Raw genomic sequence first — 22,579 nt, forward strand, 5'->3', positions numbered from 1 at the left:
TTCTGTAACTGTATTATTACCAGAGTTTTTGTTTTGTCTTGTGAATGTAATGAGAATAGATGAATAATAATTAAGTCATCAGCCAGAATAGTTGGTATAGTGAGCTGGGAAGGTGTCAGGGTGGGAGCTTCTCACAGAATATGCTTCCCACAAGGCTTTATATATGTGTGTGTATGTATGTATGTATGTGTGTATGTATGTGTGTATGTATGTATATATGAATGAATGAAAAGAAAAAAGTACTACCACACCTCAGGGATGAAATATATGAAACAAACTCAAACTGAACTAAACCTTCTGAAAGACTTGTCTCTGTGGTGCTCTCTGTGTTTATATTAACCAGATGGTGTATATTAAAGCCTTTTTCTGTCGTCATAATTAAAGAAGTCTGTAATTCCAGATCTGAATCTATGTTGGAGGTAAGGGTACATGTCGGTATGTTAGTGTGTGTGTGTGTGTGTGTGTGTGTGTGTGTGTGTGTGTGTGTGTGTGTGTGTGGATACATAGATACATGGCACGTATACTGTACTACTTGTTACGCGGTCATCATACGTCTAGAGGGAGTCGTTAGTGTGTTGCAGTAAGTGTAATTACCTCATTGAGTGTCCCGTCACAGTGAACATTGTGAGGAGAGTTGTGTTTCACGATCATATTAACTGATAAATATTATATGGTTTTTTTATGTTGGAGAAATGTCTGGTAATACCGTTGTTATAGCCAAAGGTGGTATTGTTGGCTGAGTATAACAGTGTATTTATTCCTGTTGTTCCTTGTGATTATATTTTCTTGTTCATTAAACACGGAAAACAGACATTATTTCAAACCAAAATCATCCTACGACCTTAATTACTGTCTGAGGGTGACCTAAGCGTTCAACAGCTGACGCCTATTGTAACTATTAGTGATAACGTCATTCATCTCTCTGATATGCCGTAATTATTGTAGTTAACTGTTTTATTTAACTCTTATCATGTGTTTTGGTTGAGAAGAATTCGTACACAAACTTTTAGGGCTACCAACTGTTAGAGGCTGTACAGTGTGGAGCAAAATGAAACCTTCCAGTCAGGGAATATTGCTATACTTTTTTCTTTTTTTTACCTTCTGTACCCGTGTAGTCTGTCCCGAGACGCTACAGTAACGAGAACCCGCACCTACCATGAAACACATACCACATATTAAAGCAGTCATTACACACGTCGATCTTTATAAATTTAATAAAAGAGGAAAAGAAAACCGTGGTACAGTGGTGGAGCGTTTGTGAGATGTGATAAATTTACTCCAAAATATTATACTAGGACGAGGTTAGGTTAGTTGATGGTGATGTTAAGTAAAATGGTAAGGGAAAATTTTAATACTGTACAGGAATTTTCTTCAAGTGGATTTCGAGTGTCACGTTTTCGAATCCTCCCTCCCACCCTCCTCCTCCCTTCATCCTACACCCCCCTCCCCCCCCTCCCCCCGGCCAGGACGTCGGTGCTCTGTCATATACTGTAATTTATCAATAGTTAATTACCCACGTTTAGGTATTCCCCAGTCACCCTTCACTAGCTGCTGCTATTAATACTCCGACAGTTATGCAACACAAAAGGGCTACTGATGCCGAGTGTTTAGCAGTTATAAAGGAATACTGACCAATTAATGAAACCTAAATAAACACTGAAAGGGTAAATGTGAACCCCCTGAAAATATGGTGATGTTCTTGTGTGCGTGTGTGGGGATGGTGTGTGTGTGTGTGTGTGTGTGTGTGTGTGTGTGTGTGTGTGTGTGTGTGTGTGTGTGTGTGTGTGTGTGTGTGTGTGTGTGTGTGTGTGTGTGTGTGTGATGGTGTGTGTGTGTGTGGGGAATGGTGTGAGAGAATAATGATGATGATGATGGGGTGGTGGTGATGGTGAGAATGGTGGAGGTGGAAGGGTGAAGGTGATGGGGAGGGGGAACTGTGGTGATGGTTGTTTACGGATGTCTGGCGGACAGAGGGGCTGTTGGCGAGCAGATCCAGTCAGCCAGCGGGTTCCACCTCACGATTTCACCTTAACTCCGTATGACAAACACTTTCCCTCTCTCTCTCTCCCTCACGCCCTCTCTCTCTCCCCCCCCTCCTCCACCCTCTCTCTCCCCACGCCCTCTCTCTCCCCCCCCCCTGCCCCTCTCTCTCCCCACACACACCCCTCCCTCACGCCCCTCTCCCCACACACGCCCCTCTCTCTCCCCCCACACACACCCATCCCTCACGTGTTAAGATGCCCGTAGATAATCCTGACTGAGGTCCTCGTGAATCGTGGTCTGTGCTAGAGACAAGACCCGCATCTCTTCCTGGGTGTTGGGGGAAGGCCCTCCAGGGTCACCAGTGGTATTGTCGTGACTCTCTACCTTTCCTTATCGAATGCTATATATAATCTAACTTCATCTTACCTATTATAACTTTATCTAACTTAACCTAAACTTACCCAAAATCTCACTAAACCTGATCTAAGCTAAACTAGTTTAACCCTAACCTAAAGCTAACCTAATTTAACCTAGTATTCTGGAACATGTCTAACGAGTAAAATTTAATAGTTATATTATTATTATTATTATTATTATTATTATTATTATTATTATTATTATTATTATTATTATTATTATTATTATTATTATTATTGACTCCTCCATCTGATTACTGCGTCGTATAGTTTGTGTGGAGTCTGACTCGACCGTCCATCGATGAAGTTATGGCAAAAACTTTACCATTGAGTGATTGAGTCTAGATCAGTCAGCGGTCCTGATCATTAGTTTCACGGGCTGTTATCTTGATAGCTTCCTTCTACTGGTGGTTGCATACATTTAATTATTATAATTAGTAGTAATAGAAGTATTGTCATAATTTCTACTTTTAGTTTTCCTTTCCTGTGCGTTTCTATATTATACAGTACCTCATTTACTTGTTACTGAATAGTTTGCCGGGTTTTTTTGCTAGTAGTCGACGTAGTAATTTATTGATTATTTATGGTAATAAGAAAAAAAATAACATTAATTGGAACGTGTTGTCCAAGTGATTGCCGTACTGGCCTTGGACCAAAGACCGCTAGGTAGGTACCAAGCTCGGGCGCCCCTCTTTCATAGGTAAGGGACTCTACCCCATATCCTTGCCTCTCCCAACCCACCTCCCGGAGTCTCAAGAGTTCCTACTTAAATTTTCATGACATTACTTCAGAAAAACGGATGTATTGTGTTATGGTGTCTCGCCTGGGTGACCGTGGACTTCCCGACCCCCTGTCCGGAGTTTGTGACAAGACTATTGCAATAAAAGTTCATGGTAATATATATTATCAGTATACAAGGCGCACAACACTGAGTTTAGTTCTTTGTGTCAGAAGTCTTGAATACTATTACTTTGCTGAAGGTCAAAGATCAAATTTAGCAGCAGGTGTATTACCTCGGGTACTATTGTTGACATATAATTAGAGATGCATGTAGCTATGGTAATTTCAGGGCAGTATATAAGCCATTGAGACAGTCATCTTTTGGCCCTCCATCTCCGTCTTAAAAAGTGAGCCAGTTAGAGGCGCTGACGTTCCGCTACTTAGGGTGGGGAAAGCCCCTCCTGTGAGAACGTTTAACATCCGGGACCAGGTAACGTGGCTGGAAGGTGAGCCGCCCCCGGGTCCCGCCTGTATACGGCACCTACTGGACTTTATTCCGCGGATGCTGGGTGTGTGGGGCCGACTGTAGTAAAAAGTGAAGCAAATAATTCAAGAGTCGTCGATACATGTTTATTAATGGCTCCTATTACATTTTTGTTCACAGTTATTTATTATATTAATGGTAATTATAAGGTACTGTACATACTAATTAATTATTATTAACTAAATGCTTTGTGATATGGAAGGGGGATGCTTATGTGAATAATTAGGTATTTGTTTATGTATTTCACCAGAATCTCTTTATTTCTCGAGTTATTTCAGGAAAGTTTTGTACTCTCCAAATAACAAAGGTGGGGGGGGGGGTGTAGAGGTAGTGGGTGCTAAGAACTTTGTTTGCTCACTTCTAGTATAAAACTATTCAAAACATTGGATTTATTTCATCTAACGCTGTAATTCTTAGTGAAAATGTGTAATATTGAGCTGCTTTTAGAAATTAGAGTAATCCACATCAGGGCCTGAGGATGACTGTTGCTGCTGTACTGAGAGAGTAGAAATATCACAGGTCACACCGTGTAAATACTACCAGAGGAACGCCAGTAATCTGTGTGTGTACATCAATCAGGTTCTTATCAGTGACACATAATTTTTAGATTAATGTAGTGAAGGGATATGTTATGTTGCTTGTTACTGATATTATTGTTGGCATTGGTTTATATTGACATTGTTGTTGTTTGTTGTTGCAGGTTGGCGGGTCAGGCGAAATGGGCAATAAGGCCGGGGCCCAGAGCCAGTCCGAGGAGGAGGCCGAGGTGGTGCCCGCTGCCCGTGTCCCACCCCTCACTGCCCACCCAGGTACGTCTCTCACCCCCCATCCCACCTCACTTTACCCCTCCCTCACACATATTGTACTCGAGGGTATATTTGTTTTATTTTCCTCCTTCCTTGTTCATCACTGTTACCTGTTAAAGACTTCATTTTTATTCATCATTGTTACTTGTTCATCACCGCCTGTTTTTCATGGGTGGTATGTCAGGGGCACACTAAAATAGTACTTGGCGCCCCAGATTCATGGAGTCTCTGCCAAGCTGCCTCACTAAAAAACTTTAAATATAAGTCGACAAGAAACGTCACCCCCGCGACTTCGTGGAAATCATCATGATCCCATCACCTCTGGAGGATGGACAGCTGGGGGCGGGGATGAGGGTGGGGGTGCGAGCAACAGACACGAATCAAGTCTGTTACAGCATAATGTTTCTCAGATATATAATTCGCCTCCAGATGACGTAGAAATACCATCACTGTCCTGTTATGTTAGTAGCCCTAGTCTGGTAAAATAAAGTGGGGAGATATACTTGTAGAAAATAACTTAGTATGGATAGGAGGAAGGGCAGAGTTTTTATTTACAGTATATTTATTTTCTAATTATTATTTTTTTTATTTTTTTTATTTTTTTTTATTACGGGATTAGTCCACCCGGGCACAGGTGAGAAGGTTGGGTCAGCTTACCCTCTGACCTGACTACCGACTGCTGCGGTGCTTTTTGAAGATTAGTAGGGTCATTACCTAATACCTGACCATTGTGTACTTGATCTCACCCTCCTCTGTATATATAGAGTATACCTTGTTTTGTACTTCTCCTTAGTCTGCACTCACCCCTGAAGATGTGAATTACACGAAAGCACTTAGGAACTTCGTGTTTTCTTCTTTCCTTGTGGTTATCAGCATATACCTGGATCACGCGCGCTGTGCGTGATCCAGGTATATGCTGATAACCACAAAGGAAAAAAGAAAACACGTAGTTCCTAAGTGCTTTCGTGTAATTCACATCTTCAGGGGTGTGTACAATATGTGATTTGGCTATTTCTGCCATATTGCATGGTATCATTGAAAAAGATAAAAAGTGGATTCTCTACACCTGTCAGATATTAGGCACAGTGAGAAGATAACACACTGTAAACTAATAATTTTTTCACTTAACAAGGAGCTAGTGTGACGGCACTACGCTCTTTTAACACCTGCAGATCCTTTTATATGGACTTATGACTGAATCAACCCAGCCTCTAACATGGAAAGTTTTCCTGGGATTTAAACCCATAAACATACATCACTTATTCTAATAAAACAAATTTTACTTTTCTAATTAAAGTTTCTGAGGAAAGGAGAGTTTTGGGAGAGAGTATAGATGTGCATATGTTAGGGAAGTTACTGCTTAACCCATATTTTATTGTCAGCATTAACCTTGTTCTTTTGCCTTTATTTTGTCATGTTTACTGTAGTTGAATATGATTTTCTCTTGTCCATTTTTTGCCTGATATTATTTGAAACAATAGCTCTGTACTTTTCAGGTGGTGCTTCTGGGACAAGTCGGTCACTCTCAGTGGAGAACGGTGAGGAGGGTGATTTGGATGTGGAGTTACCGCCCCCCATGAAAGTACTTGAGCAACCCATGTCTGCAGCAGCTGCCCAGGGAGTCCCTGGTCCTACCACAGTTGCAACAGGACCCTCTATTCCACCACTTGATAACATTCTCACCGATGTCCCAAATAGAGTAAGTATTTGCTCCTGAGTTGTGTAATGCTTTGTGTTAGCGGATGCTTCATGATTCTCCAATGTTATATCTTACTCTAAAAGGAAAGTTGACTCAGTCTAGTCTAGTTTCAAGTCAGAGTTATATGATTTAGAACTGCATGATCAGTCATCTATGGTATAGTGCCATACTATGCAACTGAGTTTTTTATGTGCGTTAATTGAAATTTGGCAAATCTCAAGAAGTTAGTCATCCAGTAATTCATTAACAGTGTTTTGCTCCATTTGCTTTCGATGAGAAGCCACAGCAATCCTGCTTAAAGGGATCTAGAAATGAAAAGCAATACATATTGTGTGTCTGCTTCACAACAAAAGCTTTTACTTCTTGAGAAGCCTATCCAGTACATATAGCCAGAATGTGGTTATATGGTGTACTGTATTTAATGAATTTACCTCATTTTTTGAGCACCTGGGAGAACCTCATAGCTACTAGTCAGTTTAAGTCATTAATAAAAATAACTGGTTGATTGCTTGTATGGATCCTGATATTACTTAGAATTACTGTAGAATTAGTGGATTAGTAAATGTAGAGGTAAATGGTTAGGGGTACTGGTGATGGTTGACAATATATTCAAGGATTGGTGGTTGTGGTGTCTCATAAAATGTTTTGGTAAAGCTTGGTCAGTATCTTGAAAACCATCATTATTAGTCAGTAAAGTTTGTGAGATCTCTTTATGATGAAGTGTAACTCACTGCAGAGAACTACCAGTTCATTGAAAAATACCTGTTCTGTCTCCTCGGGGTTTCAACTCCTCATTTCATGTGTACCTTTTCTCACTGTTGGTACAGGGTACCGGTACAGTACTTGTTATTGGACTACTTAATAAATTTTTGAAAACTTTTAGTTGAGTGGATACCACACATAAGTACTGTATTCAACACGGATGGATATTGTACACAAGGTACTGTACAGTATTACAGTATGTTAGATTATTGTTACAACACTTTACTGTATTTGATATATTCCTCTTATGGTGTGGGTCCTGTACTTAGTGTTTAGGCTCCTCTTACTAATGTTCCATGGATTTAGTGAACACTGTTGCTGTGGTGTCTGTACGGAAAAAACTTGTGTTCAGTTTATTGGAGTTGAGGGTTCGTTTTATTGTACTGTGCTTTTATTTTTGAACATAATTGGCATTTGGATTTTATGGATGATCATGGTTGCAAATTGGTGTACGAGTCTTGGCTATAGTTGGTTTGTATTTATTAATGACAATTGACAATTTAAGTTGGTTAGTAGTGATAACAGTTGGAGTTTTGGTTAAAAGTGACAAGTTTCTTTGTCTCGATGTTGCTGCATGACAGTTGGCTAATTTTAATGTGGTGAATCATTTATTGTGTCTGGTGGTATGTGTTATTAAACATTATAGTTCTTACATTGGATAATTTGCCATTGTTGGTTCACTAATTTTATCCTCACTGGGGTAATGTTTAAACCCAACTAATTTGCAATTACACTACAGAATATATGGAGAGATAATCGTATTATTTCTCAACTTGTCCATGGCAAATGCCCTGACAGCCCAGGCAAGTCTATCTATAGTTTTAAGGTCACATTGTCAGGGCACACCCCAATGTGTACCTTTCCAAGTCCATCTCGTGGTAAAAAAATAAAATGCAGAATAATTGAAAGGTACAGATTGACTACGTGAATTTTCGGTGTTTAATATATTTTGGGGCTTAATTTATATTGGTTAATAATACTGATTAAGATTAATTTTCTTGGTTAATAATGACCAGCATTTTGGAGATGATCATAATTATTTTTTTCACCTGTAATGGTTTCTTGAAATTTATCAGTTAATTTATTCTAGTTGACTTATTTTACATATATTAATGATGGTTGGTGATTGTTTTTTATTATTTTTTTTTATTCATGCAGACACTTGCTTGATCCTGCGTGGGATTTTGTGGTTGTTCATTAACAGGTAGTTGATGCCTTTAGAATTTTGATGTACAACCCAGATTGAATCTTGTATTAAAGTTAGTCGAAATTTATTGATATTAGCAACTCTTGTAGTTCTTAGCCCACCTGTCAAAAGTAAAGTTGATGTTCTACCCCTGGCATTCACTTGGGTATATGTCCACATTGATGTCAAAATGTACATCCAGATCTGCAGTAAGTAAATTTTTTGGGTCGCTAGTTGGTAATTAGGAAATTTTGGTATGGTTAATGCAATCAATGATTTCTGAAGGTGGTTGGTCAAATTTTCATTGGTTTCTCATTGTTCATTGATAGTGGTTGATGCCTTGTCTATGGTGCTGCTGAATGACAGTTGATGGTCTTATGGTTGATGTTAGGCTAGTTTGAATGATTTGAGTTATGGTCACATTTAGTTGATGTATACATAATTGATTGGCAATGGCTAACATTTAAAATTTTGTTCGTCTTGGTTGAGTTTTGGTACCGTGGTTAAAGTTGGCTTATTGTTGGTTTCGTTGATGATCCTGGTTGACAGCTGGAGTGTTGGTTGATCGTGGTTGATAGATTCCATTCCCCCACAGTCATCAAGTGTAGCCCTGAAGACAGCAGAGGGGACCACGACAGACCTGGCCACGGAGATAGAAAACATTGTCAAGGAGAAGATGGTGAGCACTTGGTGGTCAGCACCGTGCATGGTCCACTAGTAGCATTCCCCTGCATGTTCTTGTACTACCTCACATTATATAATTCTCTTGACGTTACCTTGTTTCCTCTCATGGGTTTTTAGTAATTCTAACCCTCAGGTGGAAAAAAGGCGGTTCTATACTTTTAGTAGGATTGTATGCATATACTTTGTTGAATTCAGGCTTGTTTTATTTTTGGACTTTATCAATACTCTGGTCAGCCTTGTACTCAATGTCTCATTTTTTTTACTTTTCTATTTTTTTCATGGGATGATGTATCTTATTTTGCACCTAATTTGTTTCACTCTGCATGTGCTGGTAGTTTATAATAGTTAATAATGTATACTGCACTAATTTTCTATGTTTAGTCATTATATTTTTTATTGTCATTTGCTGGTCAATGCTGAATGGTAAGTTTCCATGTAAAATAATACAAGGTACATAATTAATACTGAAATCTTGGTGCTACCTTTTTTGTTACCTTTTATGTACAGTGTATTTAAAATTACTAATGATAATTGTTTTACCTGAATACTTCCATGTTAAGAGGTAAGTGCAGAGGTCCAACTGGTGCAACCATTAGTTAAATTTTATGTAAAAACAAAGTATTAACATTGCTGTGAACATTGTTTTATTGTATTTATTATTACTGTATGATTGGTTTTGATTTACATATACAGTACAGTACTGGGTCTATCAATGTTTCATTATTGACATGACAAAGTCGCTAAGTTGGTAAAGCATTTGCTTTGCTAGCTAATGGTCATGGGTTTGTTTCTAACCTGGGGTGGAAAATTTGGTTCCTTCATCACACATGAGCCCTTGTCCCCCTGACAGTACACTCTAGGACTAAAGTCATGGACATCTGCATGGAACCTACACTAGTGACCTCTGGCAATGATAAAAATCATAAGTTAAAACTATTATTTGATATAAATAAAATAAGTTTAAAAATCTAAATTAAAATACAGGGTACCCTGCAGTACTTCAAAAACCACATGCTATTAAGTACCCCTATTGCAGTTAAAACTTCTCCTCATTTCCAGAGGTCACTCGTGTAGCTTCTGTGCATTTGTCTATGACTTTAGTTGTAAAGTGTATATGAGCTCACTATTGCTTTCACTTACCAACAGTAGAACAACCCTCTGGTAGACTGCAGTTCTACCTTAGGGTTGGAATAACACATTAGCTGCTGAATGTTAAGTATATCAGATCAGCTCCTGTTCCACCACCTTGCACCAAAGCAAGAAGAGGATTTTATGAATGATAATTTTTTATTACAGAATACTTGAATTAACATTAACAGTATTACTGTATCACTATTATTGTCTTATTAATTTCATATTTTATGTATTGCTGTAAATTTAAAAACCAGTAACTGTACTGCATTGTCTGTACTGTACTCACTGAACAAGACATGATGCTGTGAGTAACAAGAGTTGTTGTACGATATACATTTAAAGGTGTATTCAAAATTTTACTGAAATGATTATTTCATTACAATTGTTTATTTTGAATTTGAGTTACCGGTACTTGCATTGATTTTACTGGTACGGTACAGTAAATACTTTATATAATTACTACTCTTGCTATAATTTGCTAGTGTTTGTCACTTGCAATGCTTTAGTGAAATGATTAAACAGTCTTTCAGTGTTTGTCAGGTTTTGGTTAAGGAAATGAAGAAACATAAATCCACCATCTTTGAGAAAAACAGATTTGTGCTCAGCAGAGTGTAATTTCATGTTTGTGAATATTGTACAGTATATTGAGAAATCTTCATTTTACTCCATATTAGTGACTTTGTTCATATGGATAGCCAGAAAAAAATATGAATACGCAACAGATTGATAATCCCTTAAACGAAAACCTCTGAAAACCGAAAGTTTTTTTGTGGAGCTTCACTTTTTTTTTTTTTTTTTTTTTACAGGGAATAACCCACCCGGGCACAGGTCACTGACCCACATCAGGGCCTGGGGGGTGAAAATGTAATACAGTCAACCCTCGCTTTACGCGGTCCCACATTCCGCGGTGCGTGTACCCCTTTACGCGGAGAGCGGCTGGCGAGCCACGCCATTTTTGGATCAAAACCTCCCGCCATCTCTCCCGCCCTCTCCCATGTTGTGTAAGCGGCGCGAGCAGGGTGCGCATAAGGTCGCCCAGTCATCAAAACATTACCGAGTTCTTCACCCGCCACCCCCCACAGCCGGCCCAAGTCAGTAATAGTGATAATTATAGTGAGGATATGGACTTATATGGACTTTGAGGGGTTTGACAAAGAGGCCCTGCAAGCCTCTGTGGTGGATAGTGATACAATTGATACAAGTGATACAGGTGAGGGCCAATAATCTGCCCTCTGCCTCGGAACCAACCCCCCATCCCCGTGTGCCCAGCCATCTTTTCTACTAATGTAAATGTTAAAAAACCTAATATTATTAATATTTCTCTTAATTATTAATTGTGTGTGCATACCATCATAAAATTAAGAAGTTATTTTTACTACAACGTAGGAATTGTGTCTGAAAAAGTGGAGTTTGGGGGTCGGCCCGGTCTCTATTTCAATTAATCCCATATGTTATGTTGTTCACTTTACGCGTTTCTCACTTTCCGCGGTACCCTGTGGGTTGAATTAACCGTGTAAAGTGAGGGTGCACTGTAGTAGTAATAATAATAATAATAATAATGTAATAAAATAATAATAATGAAAATAGCAATAATAATAATAATAATAATAATAATAATAATAATAATAATAATAAAGATATACAAAAATGAAAAAAAAGATCAAAAGTAAGAAACATGACCGAAACCTATCAATTACTGTATTATTATTACATTTTTGCCCCCCAGGCCCCGATGTGGGTCAGTGACCTGTGCCCGGGTGGGCTAATCCCTGTTTAAAAAAAATAAATAAATAAATAAAAAAATTAAATAAATTAACCATTCTAAAATTCGAAAAATTACGAAATCCGAAACACATCTGGTCCCAAGGATTTCGGATAAGGGGTTGTCAACCTGTACCTGTTTTCATATGTTTACCAAAATCTGAGTGCATAGTTCTTTCTTTTCTTTATCTCTCCATTTTTACTTCCTCCTTTTCATCTTTCCCATATATTATTTTTTTTTTTTTTATATTCCTAGCATGATCTTTTTTTTTTCATGAGTAATATTCACCGACTTCCTATTAATGTAAGAATGGGATGTACAGTACCATTAATGCCACTGTAGTAGCTTATAGCTTTTTACAGTACAAGATAATACAGCTTCTGCAGCCATCACTAATACAGTACAGCACTTTCAAACAAAAACTATATACAGGTATCAGCAAGTATTTCAAATTAATGTTTTATGGCTTTTAGTGAAAATAAAACCTTGAAATTATGCTGTAAAGACTAAAATAAAAAATAAAACTGAATGGTAACTGTGGCTGTTATCAGTGCGTTTATCAGGGTGAGAGGTTGGTGTATATTTTAGTTCCCTTGGAGCAGTGTAGTTATCAGCATATCACATATCTAAGTTTCTCTCATAGTCCTTGTTGACTCTTGAGTACAGTATGAGAAATAACTTTGGAATAACATATGTGTTCATGCAAACTGAATCATGATATCCAAGAGTTCCCTGAAGGATATTTGCCTTGCATCAGTGATCTTGTGTTGCAAATTCTTATGCACTTATATTGATTTTCCACTGTAGTATCTTGAAATGTTTGAAGTTCTGTTCTCACCAATTTTTTGTAGTTTGTTTATACTATATTAGTAGTGTGTGTTGTGTGCCAAGAAACAGCTAGAAGATGAAACCGAAGGAAAAGCTTTGGGTTGGTGGGACTGTAGAAATGTTATTAAAGTTGAATTGATTGAAATAATTGATTACATGATGGCAGAAGTCGATGAGACCAGTAAGAAGAACTGTGCTGTAATGTATTCACTCTATTTAAGATAATGTAATACAGGTATTTTAAGTAAGTGCTGTACAGGTATTTAAAAGTTGTGGAATGGTAGTAATTACAGTACACTACATGATTTTCTTATCAAGGGGACAAGATATACCTGTGTTAAGAATAATTTGAAGAACTGTTTAATGTGAGAGATGTAGGGGAAATTTGAATATACATATTGAAAGGCAGAGTAAGAAGCTGGAAGAAATGTTTAGCTGTGACTGAGTGTAAAGAAGTATAACACTGGTGAAAAAAGTACTGGGAGGTATCGTAAAAAGGGGGCAAAATGTTACACCAGTGACTTACTTTATTTTGTGTGGGAACCTGGAATTAGGAGAAATTACCAGATGACTGGATTGATGACATAATTGTATTTTTGTACAGTGGTAAGAATGTTTGAATGTAAGATATACTGAAAGAATAGTGTCCATAACATGAAGCTGGTTAATTGATTGGTAGCTGTCAAAATTAAAACATGGATAATATTTTTGGAAACAGCATTATCCAAGTTGGGAAATAAGAATATGGCAGACTTGCACGTCTCACATGCAGCATCTACAAATTTTTTTAAACTATTAAATGGTATCATATCATGGATCACATACAGAACAATCATCTCTTTAGTAACAAGCTTCATAAGTTACAGACCCAATTGTTCTAACTGCTGAAACCTTTGGATGTATGGACAGATGTATATCCTGTGAATTATGTTGTTTCATACATACATTCAGTTTAAATTCCTTTATGAAAACAAAACAATTCCAGATACAAAAGTAATACAGACAGACTATAAATAATGGAAGAAGAAAAAGAAAGGCATATGAAAAACTCATGCAAACATACATTTTCACCGCCGAAGTTAGTTCGAGCATTGTCACAGGGCATAGAGAAAAATGTACTGAAAACTTATAGTTGGTGGAAACAACATCTTCCAGGAACTACATCAATTGACATAACCACAAGCACAGTGAATGAGGCAAAACAGCGTAGATATAGTGAAAGTGCATCAAGAGGGGAAAAGCCTGCAACCGGGCATGTAAGACTAGACTTCTTGATAATAGCTATCCCAAATTTAGTATTAAAACTATAATTTTTTTTATATACTGTACACTAGTATACTGAATATAATGTCTCGGCAGTGATATAATCTGGGACGGACCATTGCAGTTATAAAGTGAACCTAGTCATGAAAAACTACACAAGAATACAAAAGTTGAAATGCAGATAATAATTTCAAAATATACTGTACAGTTCATCATGATAACAAAACCTGCTTTCTTAAATTCAGATTTAGAATAATTTTAGATTTTATTAACAGTGATTTGAATTTCTCCAACAGGAACAACACTCTGAAACTAGTGAACGTTTGAAAGAGTGGCGAAGTTCAGGTGATGGGTGTTCAGGTGATGAGGCCTCATCTCCCCTTCCCTCTCAAGGTGCTCTCTTAACCTCACAACTATCAGATGAGGCAGATTTGGGGGCCTCAGCCCTACCTCATTCACTTCTTGTACAAGATTCTAGTCCAGGTTAGTATTTCCTTGGAACTTATACTTTACAAGTACTACAGGCAAATCTCAGAAATACGTACTGTAGAATTCAAAAGTAAGTAATCCAATTTGTTGAATCTCAGTCCAGATGTATAGAATGACACCTCTCTGATGATGTGTAAGAATTAAGCTTCTAAACATTACAAGCAACTTCCTGCATTGTAATTCATATTGCTGCTGATTTTCTTCCTCGCTACATAGTTTCTTAATAATAAGGGTTACCCGTAACTGGTACTGTATTATATATTTTTTCAGTGACATGTGTACAGTATATGATTTTGACCTACAATAAATATTTTATATTATTGTTACTGTATTACTATATTTCTATTAATAATGATAATGTATTATTATTATCATAATTATTATTCCATTGAAGTGAAGTAGTCATTTTATGATTCTTTAGACTACATCTCGCTTCAGTAAAAATTGGAAAATGTGATTTTGTGATGAATCACTTCTTGTTTTTGCACTATGCTGACTACCGGTATGCTGTACAAAAACTTACCAGAAAATATGAATTTTAAGTTGATCTAATGCTTGGCCACACTCACATGTGCAGGCGATTGTGATATGACAAAGGAGCAGAGAGAACTTCACAAGCGACAATTTGTGATTGCGGAGCTGGTGGAAACAGAACGTCTCTACGTCCGAGACCTTGCAGATGTTGTTGAAGGTTACATCACAGAATTGAGGAATCCAGACTCAGAAGTAAAAATGCCAGAGGACCTCAAAGATGGCAAAGACAAGATGGTATTTGGAAATTTGGAAGCTATTTATGAGTGGCATAGAGAGTAAGTAACACTTTTGGGGGAACGTAAATGATGAGTTTTCTTGCTTTTCCTGAAATTTCATATTATATATAAAGGTTTTTATCAAATCTCAGAAGACTTTTAATTATGCCCATTTATTTACAGCTTCTTTATGAGAAATATAGAACGATGCTTGGAACACCCTGACGAAATTGGAGCTGTGTTCCAGCGTAGTGAGAAGAGACTTCAAATATACATTAAGTATTGCCAGAATAAGCCAACTTCAGAGTATATTGTATCAGAGTATTCCAATTATTTTGAGGTATGTAATCAACAATTTACACTGTTATTTATCATTCATATTTCGGGAAACTGGATTGCTTTGGTTATTAATGAACATCCGTAAGCAAGACAGTTTTCTCATGATTGATTCCTCCTCAGGAACTGAGACAGAAACTGGGCCACAAGCTCCAACTGCCAGATTTATTAATCAAGCCTGTGCAGAGACTGATGAAGTATCAACTGTTGCTGAGAGATATTCACAAACACACAGAGAGAGCAGGGCTACAACAAGAAGCAGAGAGCATCAAGAGAGCGCTCAACATTATGATTGTTGTTCCAAAAGCGGCCAATGACATGATGAATGTGGGACGGTTACAAGGTTTTGATGTAAGTAAATTCTTTTAATTAAGAATTTGTCTCAGTTGACAAAGGTAGTGTCAGATATGCTGACACAATAGCCAAAGAGAATCACTGGGTAGAGAGAGGCAAATGGCATAAAGAAACTTGCCCATAGTTTCACCCTGCCTGGGGATTGAACCCGGGTCCGCTTGCTTGTTAGGCAAGCATGCTGACCATTACACCACACTACCAGCAATACTGTATAATATGAAATTACTGAGCTGGCAACAACTGTACGTAATGGAATCTCGGAAGTATCATACCATTGGGACTAACAACATGTCAAATTTATGAATTTTCCAGTTTCCTAAACAAGCTCACTCCCTTAATGCCTCTCCTTGAAAATTATGGAGGATTTGAGTGATGAAGCTCCTAAGGTAAAAAATCACTTTAGTAATGATTGGCTAATAGGCAAACTTTCCTTATAAATATTACATACAGTATTTATAGTTACTTAGAACAAAAAATCACCTTGCTAAAATAATCAAAATTTGTGAAAATATGCAAAAATACCATGAACTGGGCATCTTAAAAGTGCTGCTGTCATGCAAATGATATACATGTAAATGGTATTCCTCCTGAACTGCACATTTATCTGTGTAGTTACTAAAATTAGGCGGAAGTGACTCATTCTTCTAAAATATATTATGAACGTCATGCCAAAGATTTCTTTGTATTTGTTGTTGGTGCATTATATGAAATTTTGTATGTACAGTACTTTATATTGTCATCCTGTGATTATTTATATTATGTTGTAGACTTACTTTTATAATGTTTCTTTATCTTCAGGGCAAGATTATGGCTCAGGGCAAACTTCTTCTGTATGGTCCATTACTGTGTTGTGAAGGAACGTCAGCTCATAATTTCCGAGGGAAGGATTTGATGGTGTTTTTGTTTGAGCAGTCCATCATCTTCTCAGAGAGTGGTCGGAAGAAGAACCAGTTTTCTAACCCAGTGTATGCATATAGAAGCCATTTGCAGGTTAGTTATAAATTTGATTGGTATTTATTTGACTGAATTTTCACTCTGTGGCAATACAGTACCTAATGCATTAAGTTGCTGCTATATCAGAGTATTGTGTTCCAGTATTTGCCACAATATAACCAGGCATGTTGTTTGTGGACCCCTATCTTAAAAGGAAAACAAGAATGCTTTCTGAGACTGAAATCCATGCACTGTCCATAGCCAAGGTGATATTCAATCTTCCTGAGCCTTGTGTGCAAGTTACGAGCCAATGCCCTGGTGAATAGAGTACAGTATCTCATCCACTTCCCCAACAATGGCGGAGAGTCTTTGAAAAGATTGTGTGCGTTAATTTCTCTACTCCCATCTCTGCCAGTTAGATGCATTCTTACATCTCTTTCATAAAATCTTTTCACCGAACAAACATCTGAAAAGCTGATCTTAAGCTAACTGGTGATTGTATACAGTACAGTATTCCCCTGGACAGGTCTTGAACCTGTATGCAGATCTTGGCTGGGATACTGATGTTGTTCCCTCCATTAATGTATTTGACCATATTTAAAGACTTTTTCAAGTTCTATACATAAACTTGTTTTTTAAAGGCAGAATACAGTAGCTTTGCTATTGAGCATGCATCACATATGTGGCGGTATAGAAAACTATAATGTTAATGAATGGAATAGCATTAAGATGCAGACTTTTGTGATATACTTAGTGTATGGATAATTATATGAACAAGATCAGCTATTATATTATTTATACATTTGATTTAAAATTTAGCACTCTAGAGTGTTGAGTTAGAAAAATTTGATTTCATTCAAGGAATGCTGATCCTTAAGATCAAGTTGGCAGTCATGGTATGAAGTGCAGGTTCTTGTGCAAATCTCTGGTTTCCTTTTGTTTATTTTGTCTTTTCTAAAATTTTATATGCATTCTTTGCTATCATACAAGAAATCTTGCTATCTCCCAGTCCTAGATTAAACTGGATGATTGCTTAAGTAAAAAGGTTATCTACTTTGCATAATTGAAACTTGCAACAAAAAAACATGGCATATATTGCAAAAGTCTTTAATAAAAAACAATGTGTGAACATAAGGGGCCGGATACTCAAAAATATCTACAATATTGTATATCCCAGTTGACTCTGTAAGTGTATCCTAGAGGTAGCAAGTCCTCTTTGTAGCGATAATCAAGACAAAATATCCGCCATCTTGTGATGTCATATATTGTATCTGGAGGTCTTAATTTACAGGACCTTCGGAGCCCTTGTAATGGAATAAACCCTGGCATAGCGAGTATATTTACTGATTGTACAAACGGCATATTTATTCCTTACAAGCTATGTTAATCCTCATTAAAGCTGTTATATCAGAGAATACTGCAGAAAATATGTTTGATATATTATTTCAATGGAAAATTATATTAAAATATCAAAAGATAAAAACAAAACAGAAGGCTGTTAATCCTAATTTTGGGGATTCCAGTACAGTAATTTGATTTGTAAATACTGAAGATATTACAATATTTGAAGAATTAATTCAGTACTGTACACAAATTTCAGTAGTACTCGGTAGAAATTTTTTTTTGGACTACTCGCTGGAAATTTCATTTCATTATAATTTAGTGAGCAGTAATACAACTCGGTCTTTTCTCCCAGGTCAACAAAATGAGCTTAGAAGAGAAAGTTGATGATGGGGATCCCCTTAAATTAATGTTGAAATCTACTGATCCTCGGAAACCCAACCTCGCTTTTGTGTGTCAAGGTGCCACAGATGATGACAGAAATCAGTGGGTGTCACAGATTCGACATCTTCTTCAAACTCAAAAGGACTTCCTCAAGGCAATTCAGTCCCCTATTGCATACCAGAAGGAGCAGACCAAGAATGTGTAAGTACTTTTTCATCATGGATGGAGTGGAGTCATAGTCGTGCATGCAGATCTGTGGTGGAGGAGATTGATATTGGAATGGTGTTACTGTAGATGGTGGAGAATGGTGGCAGAGGAGTTGATACACGGCGTATGGTTTGCAAAGGTATTACTGATTCAGAAACGGTGGAATGGTTAACTTGTGCATTAGTGGTGATGGAAGGGATGCAAAGACACTCATATACAAAGGTTTCATGGCTGGTGCAGATATTACCGTGATTCCCACGCTGGATCTCTCTTCTTACCTTTCAAAAATTCCACTAGTTATTTAGATTAGTTTGATAATAACAGATGGTTTCTATGAATAGTGTGGAGAAAATTGTTGATATGGTATTTAAAATTCTATTTTATTTTCAAAAAAAAATAAAAAATTGGAAATTATAAATATGACTATGGTAGGAACATGTAAAGAAAAAAACACCAATATTACAAATGGATTAATGTACGCAGAAGATCAAATTTTGTATTGGCTCTTTTATTTTTTTTTTTTTAAGTTTTATATGTAAGGGAAGTACATAAATATTCCAAAACTAAAATGTTTATAACCTTAACTTGCCATACTTGGCTCTGTCTTAATGTCAGAAACAAGTGTAAGTTCTCCTCTGGCATAAATTACAGAACACTTGTCCTGTGTGAGAAGGTCTGTTCAGCAAATGTTTTTAATCAAATTTAATGACTTGTGCCATATAGAAGGGAGGCCAGTTAGGCTGACCCTTTTATCTTATTATTACTGTTTGTATCTACTGACAATAATGTGAGAGTTGTTAAAAAGTTTGTTAATGAATGTGCTGTGTCATTGGAGCCCAGTTTTGTCTATGGATTTTAGAGTATAACAACAAATCATTTTCTTAAAAATTAAATACCGTATATATAACTCACTTATTATTTATTTTGTATAGATTTTTATTACACTTCAAACTCCACATTATCTGGAAGATGTAAGTAATTCTTTAGTTTTCTGGTGCTTTTCATGCACTTTTTTTATTTTTGTAAGGGAGATGTGGATCTCTTAATTATAAGTAATAAATCCAATACCTCTTGCAAGCTACATACTATTTAGTGAATGATGAAAATATCTGATTTTTCAAGCAAGCCGTATGAAACTTGTAAATTCAAATCAAATCTTGACGTAAGGTGTCTCACTGATTACATGGAGTTGCATTACAATATTTTAAAATGGATATTCCATATGATTTAACAGCACTTTAGTTTGGTCATATTCATTCACATTTCTTAGTTCTTTCTTGATGCCATTTTTTATAAGCTGTAAGATGTAGCATTTTATTAAACTGTACAATAGGAATTCAAGTACAGTCACTATTGTTAATACCAGTTGGTCATGTATGACAACAAAGTAAGTAGTATGCCTCAGTAAGTACTGTGGTGTGACAGTTACTACAGCACCTGTTGAGTCTCTCGTTATTTTGGTCACCATTCTCTGCTGATTACCCCTTCTATGGAGGGACAGTGGAGAGTGGCTAAATGTTGTCCATGTTACTACTGATTGCTAGCAAATACAGTCCTAAAGATGTGTTAATAAAATAACCCTCATTCAAGAATGGAAGTTAGTACAGTATCAAAGTTTTCAATGCAAGAATAAACACTTCTTTAGAACTATGAATCTATAGATTTCTGCAAGTAACTCAATGAAGGCTGTTCAATAAGGATATTAATGCGTATTATATACAGGTGAATGTACAGCTGCATCCATATTAATTATCCTTATACCTGAGGACTCAGTGTTTGTATATAAAATATGGTATGATGAATAAAGTTGGTGATTTTTCCCATGCCTTTTTATAGAAATATATATATACATATACATATGTATATCTTTTGTGAAGAGGATATCCAAAAGAACACAAGAAATAACATTGCTGTTTGTAATGGTCTAGTATCCTGGTGCATAGAAGTTTGGCTGTTAAATGAGCTTGGCCATCCTCAGACTTATTTTGCCATTCCCAAAGCACCATGAAAGTAAAGCCTTTACTTTGTAATCTGCTTTATGTGGGTAGAGCTGTTCCCTGTTGAAATTTGGGAATATGGGACTTCCGTCAAACTTTGCAGTAATACGCTCTCTTCCAAATGTGTTTTGTTTGTGTATCTAAAAACATTAAGTACATGCATGAAGTTGTTTGATATATGTAAATCTTTGAGACATACAAATTTGACAAATGAGAAAAAATATTCATTGTTTTTATTTGGCATACTGTACTGTATAAGTGAACTGATTTTGATTATTTAATATTTATTATATTATTTTACAGGCATTGTCATAAATAAATCATTAGCATTATCAGGTAAATTATTGTTACAGTAATAGGAAGGTATTTGGGTGACTCTTTGTCCTTTTATGACAAACACTGGTAGAGCAGCTATGTATATGTTACAGAGTACTTAGATGGATGGTGTATTGTCAGGAGTAGTTTACAATAATTAGTGTTAACTCCAATTCTAACCCCCCCCTCCCTCTCTCTCTCTCCAAGCCCGTCATTAGCAGTATAATTGTAAACTGTGTTGAAACTTAGAGATATGGAATGCATGATGAGTTATACTTGGCTAAAAAGATTTACAATACAGGTACAGACCCTCAAAATCATATCTTAGAAAACCAGAGATTCTCAAGAAAATTAAGAAAAAAAATCCCTGGGTTATGTTAATTATTTTTCCCTGCCTACAAGTTTTGCTTCCACACACATTGACACAAACTGAGTTAAATGTATAAGAAAATAAAGAACAAAATCTCTTTATGCACTTTAATGGAATATTACTGTAATTATTATTTTCTTATAATTTTAGAAATTAATGTTGATCAAATTCAACCGTATATTTGAGGTAACCTATGCTTGATGCTTTGTTGTCACATGGGGCCATGTGACAAGTAGCATCTGGTACTGTACTGTATAGGTTTATTTATACAATCAGATAATAAATATATACGAACTTGCTACTGCTGATAGACATCGCAACTCACAAGAAGCTGCTGGTATGTCAACAAACTTATTTAACTTGCTTTTAGGGACTTTAAACTTCTGAGTAGATTATATTTAAATATAAAAATAATTTGAAGTATGCATACAAAGATTTTTTTCACCTGTGAGTGACACAGTTTGTGGAAGCAAAATCTGATTAGTCTCTTGATGGACCTTGGGTAACTTGGATGACCCAGGAAACCGCAAATTCTTGAAAACCATCTCGTTCTTGGTCCCAAGGGTTCTGGATTTGAGGGTCTGTATCTGTAGTACAATTATGTAGGAGTGGAAGAATTTGCCTATATGAGAGTTGTGTAGATTTGGAACCGAATTAAATAGTTTTAGATTTGATCATTGGATTATGCTTGGGGGTTATGATGTGATCACAGAAAGATAAACATGCATTACATAGGTGGCTGCTTTATGTGTGTCTTATATACATTTTTACATATTTTCCTATGTTACTAGTTTAGGTGATAGGACTTACATAAGATGTATTTGTACAGTATACTTGTGTGGTAAATGCTACTATACTACAAACACACATTCTACCTCCTGTGACTGCTCAGAGCATCACTCACATACACTGAAGTCTTGATGGATCATGTAATTTACATTACATTTGATTCCTTTATTGTAGTTATATAGGAGACAATTGATTTTTTATGTTATGTCGGAGCTGAATGGTGGATGCCAGTTTATGAGTGACTGGCTTTGTATATCGCAGTCAAGAGTGTCATTGAGCATATACCTTGAATCTTTGTCTCATTGCAAGCACATCAATTAATGATCAGGAACTCGGCAACCAGGAGTTTGTTTGAGACCCTGTAGATTTAGCAGCCAAGCCACACTTAAACACCTGTTATTCTATGTCTGACAGGTTGGTGAATGGTTGAGTTTGATTATTACTTGGTTTTGAGACAGGTCAGGTAAGGCTATAGAAATATTAATTATGGTAGTGTAAACCGAAGAATATCCATAAAGAAGCATAATT

At 36.6% G+C, this 22,579-nt stretch overlaps 1 protein-coding gene across 1 annotated transcript in view; it reads left to right on the plus strand.

Moving 5' to 3' along the window:
- The window catches only part of LOC121867918 (triple functional domain protein-like), a gene marked incomplete at its 5' end in the record, with an annotated part of 297,912 nt that overhangs the window by 212,307 nt on the left and 63,026 nt on the right, over positions 1-22,579 (plus strand). Inside the window, 9 exon segments of the mRNA XM_042368057.1 lie at positions 4,364-4,472; positions 5,966-6,168; positions 8,712-8,795; positions 14,084-14,270; positions 14,854-15,085; positions 15,209-15,365; positions 15,485-15,712; positions 16,514-16,705; positions 18,345-18,574. Coding sequence (XP_042223991.1) covers positions 4,364-4,472; positions 5,966-6,168; positions 8,712-8,795; positions 14,084-14,270; positions 14,854-15,085; positions 15,209-15,365; positions 15,485-15,712; positions 16,514-16,705; positions 18,345-18,574 — 1,622 coding nt within the window.

This window comes from Homarus americanus, unplaced genomic scaffold, assembly GCF_018991925.1.
Source record: "Homarus americanus isolate GMGI-L3 unplaced genomic scaffold, GMGI_Hamer_2.0 scaffold37032, whole genome shotgun sequence".
Lineage (NCBI taxonomy): Eukaryota > Metazoa > Arthropoda > Malacostraca > Decapoda > Nephropidae > Homarus > Homarus americanus.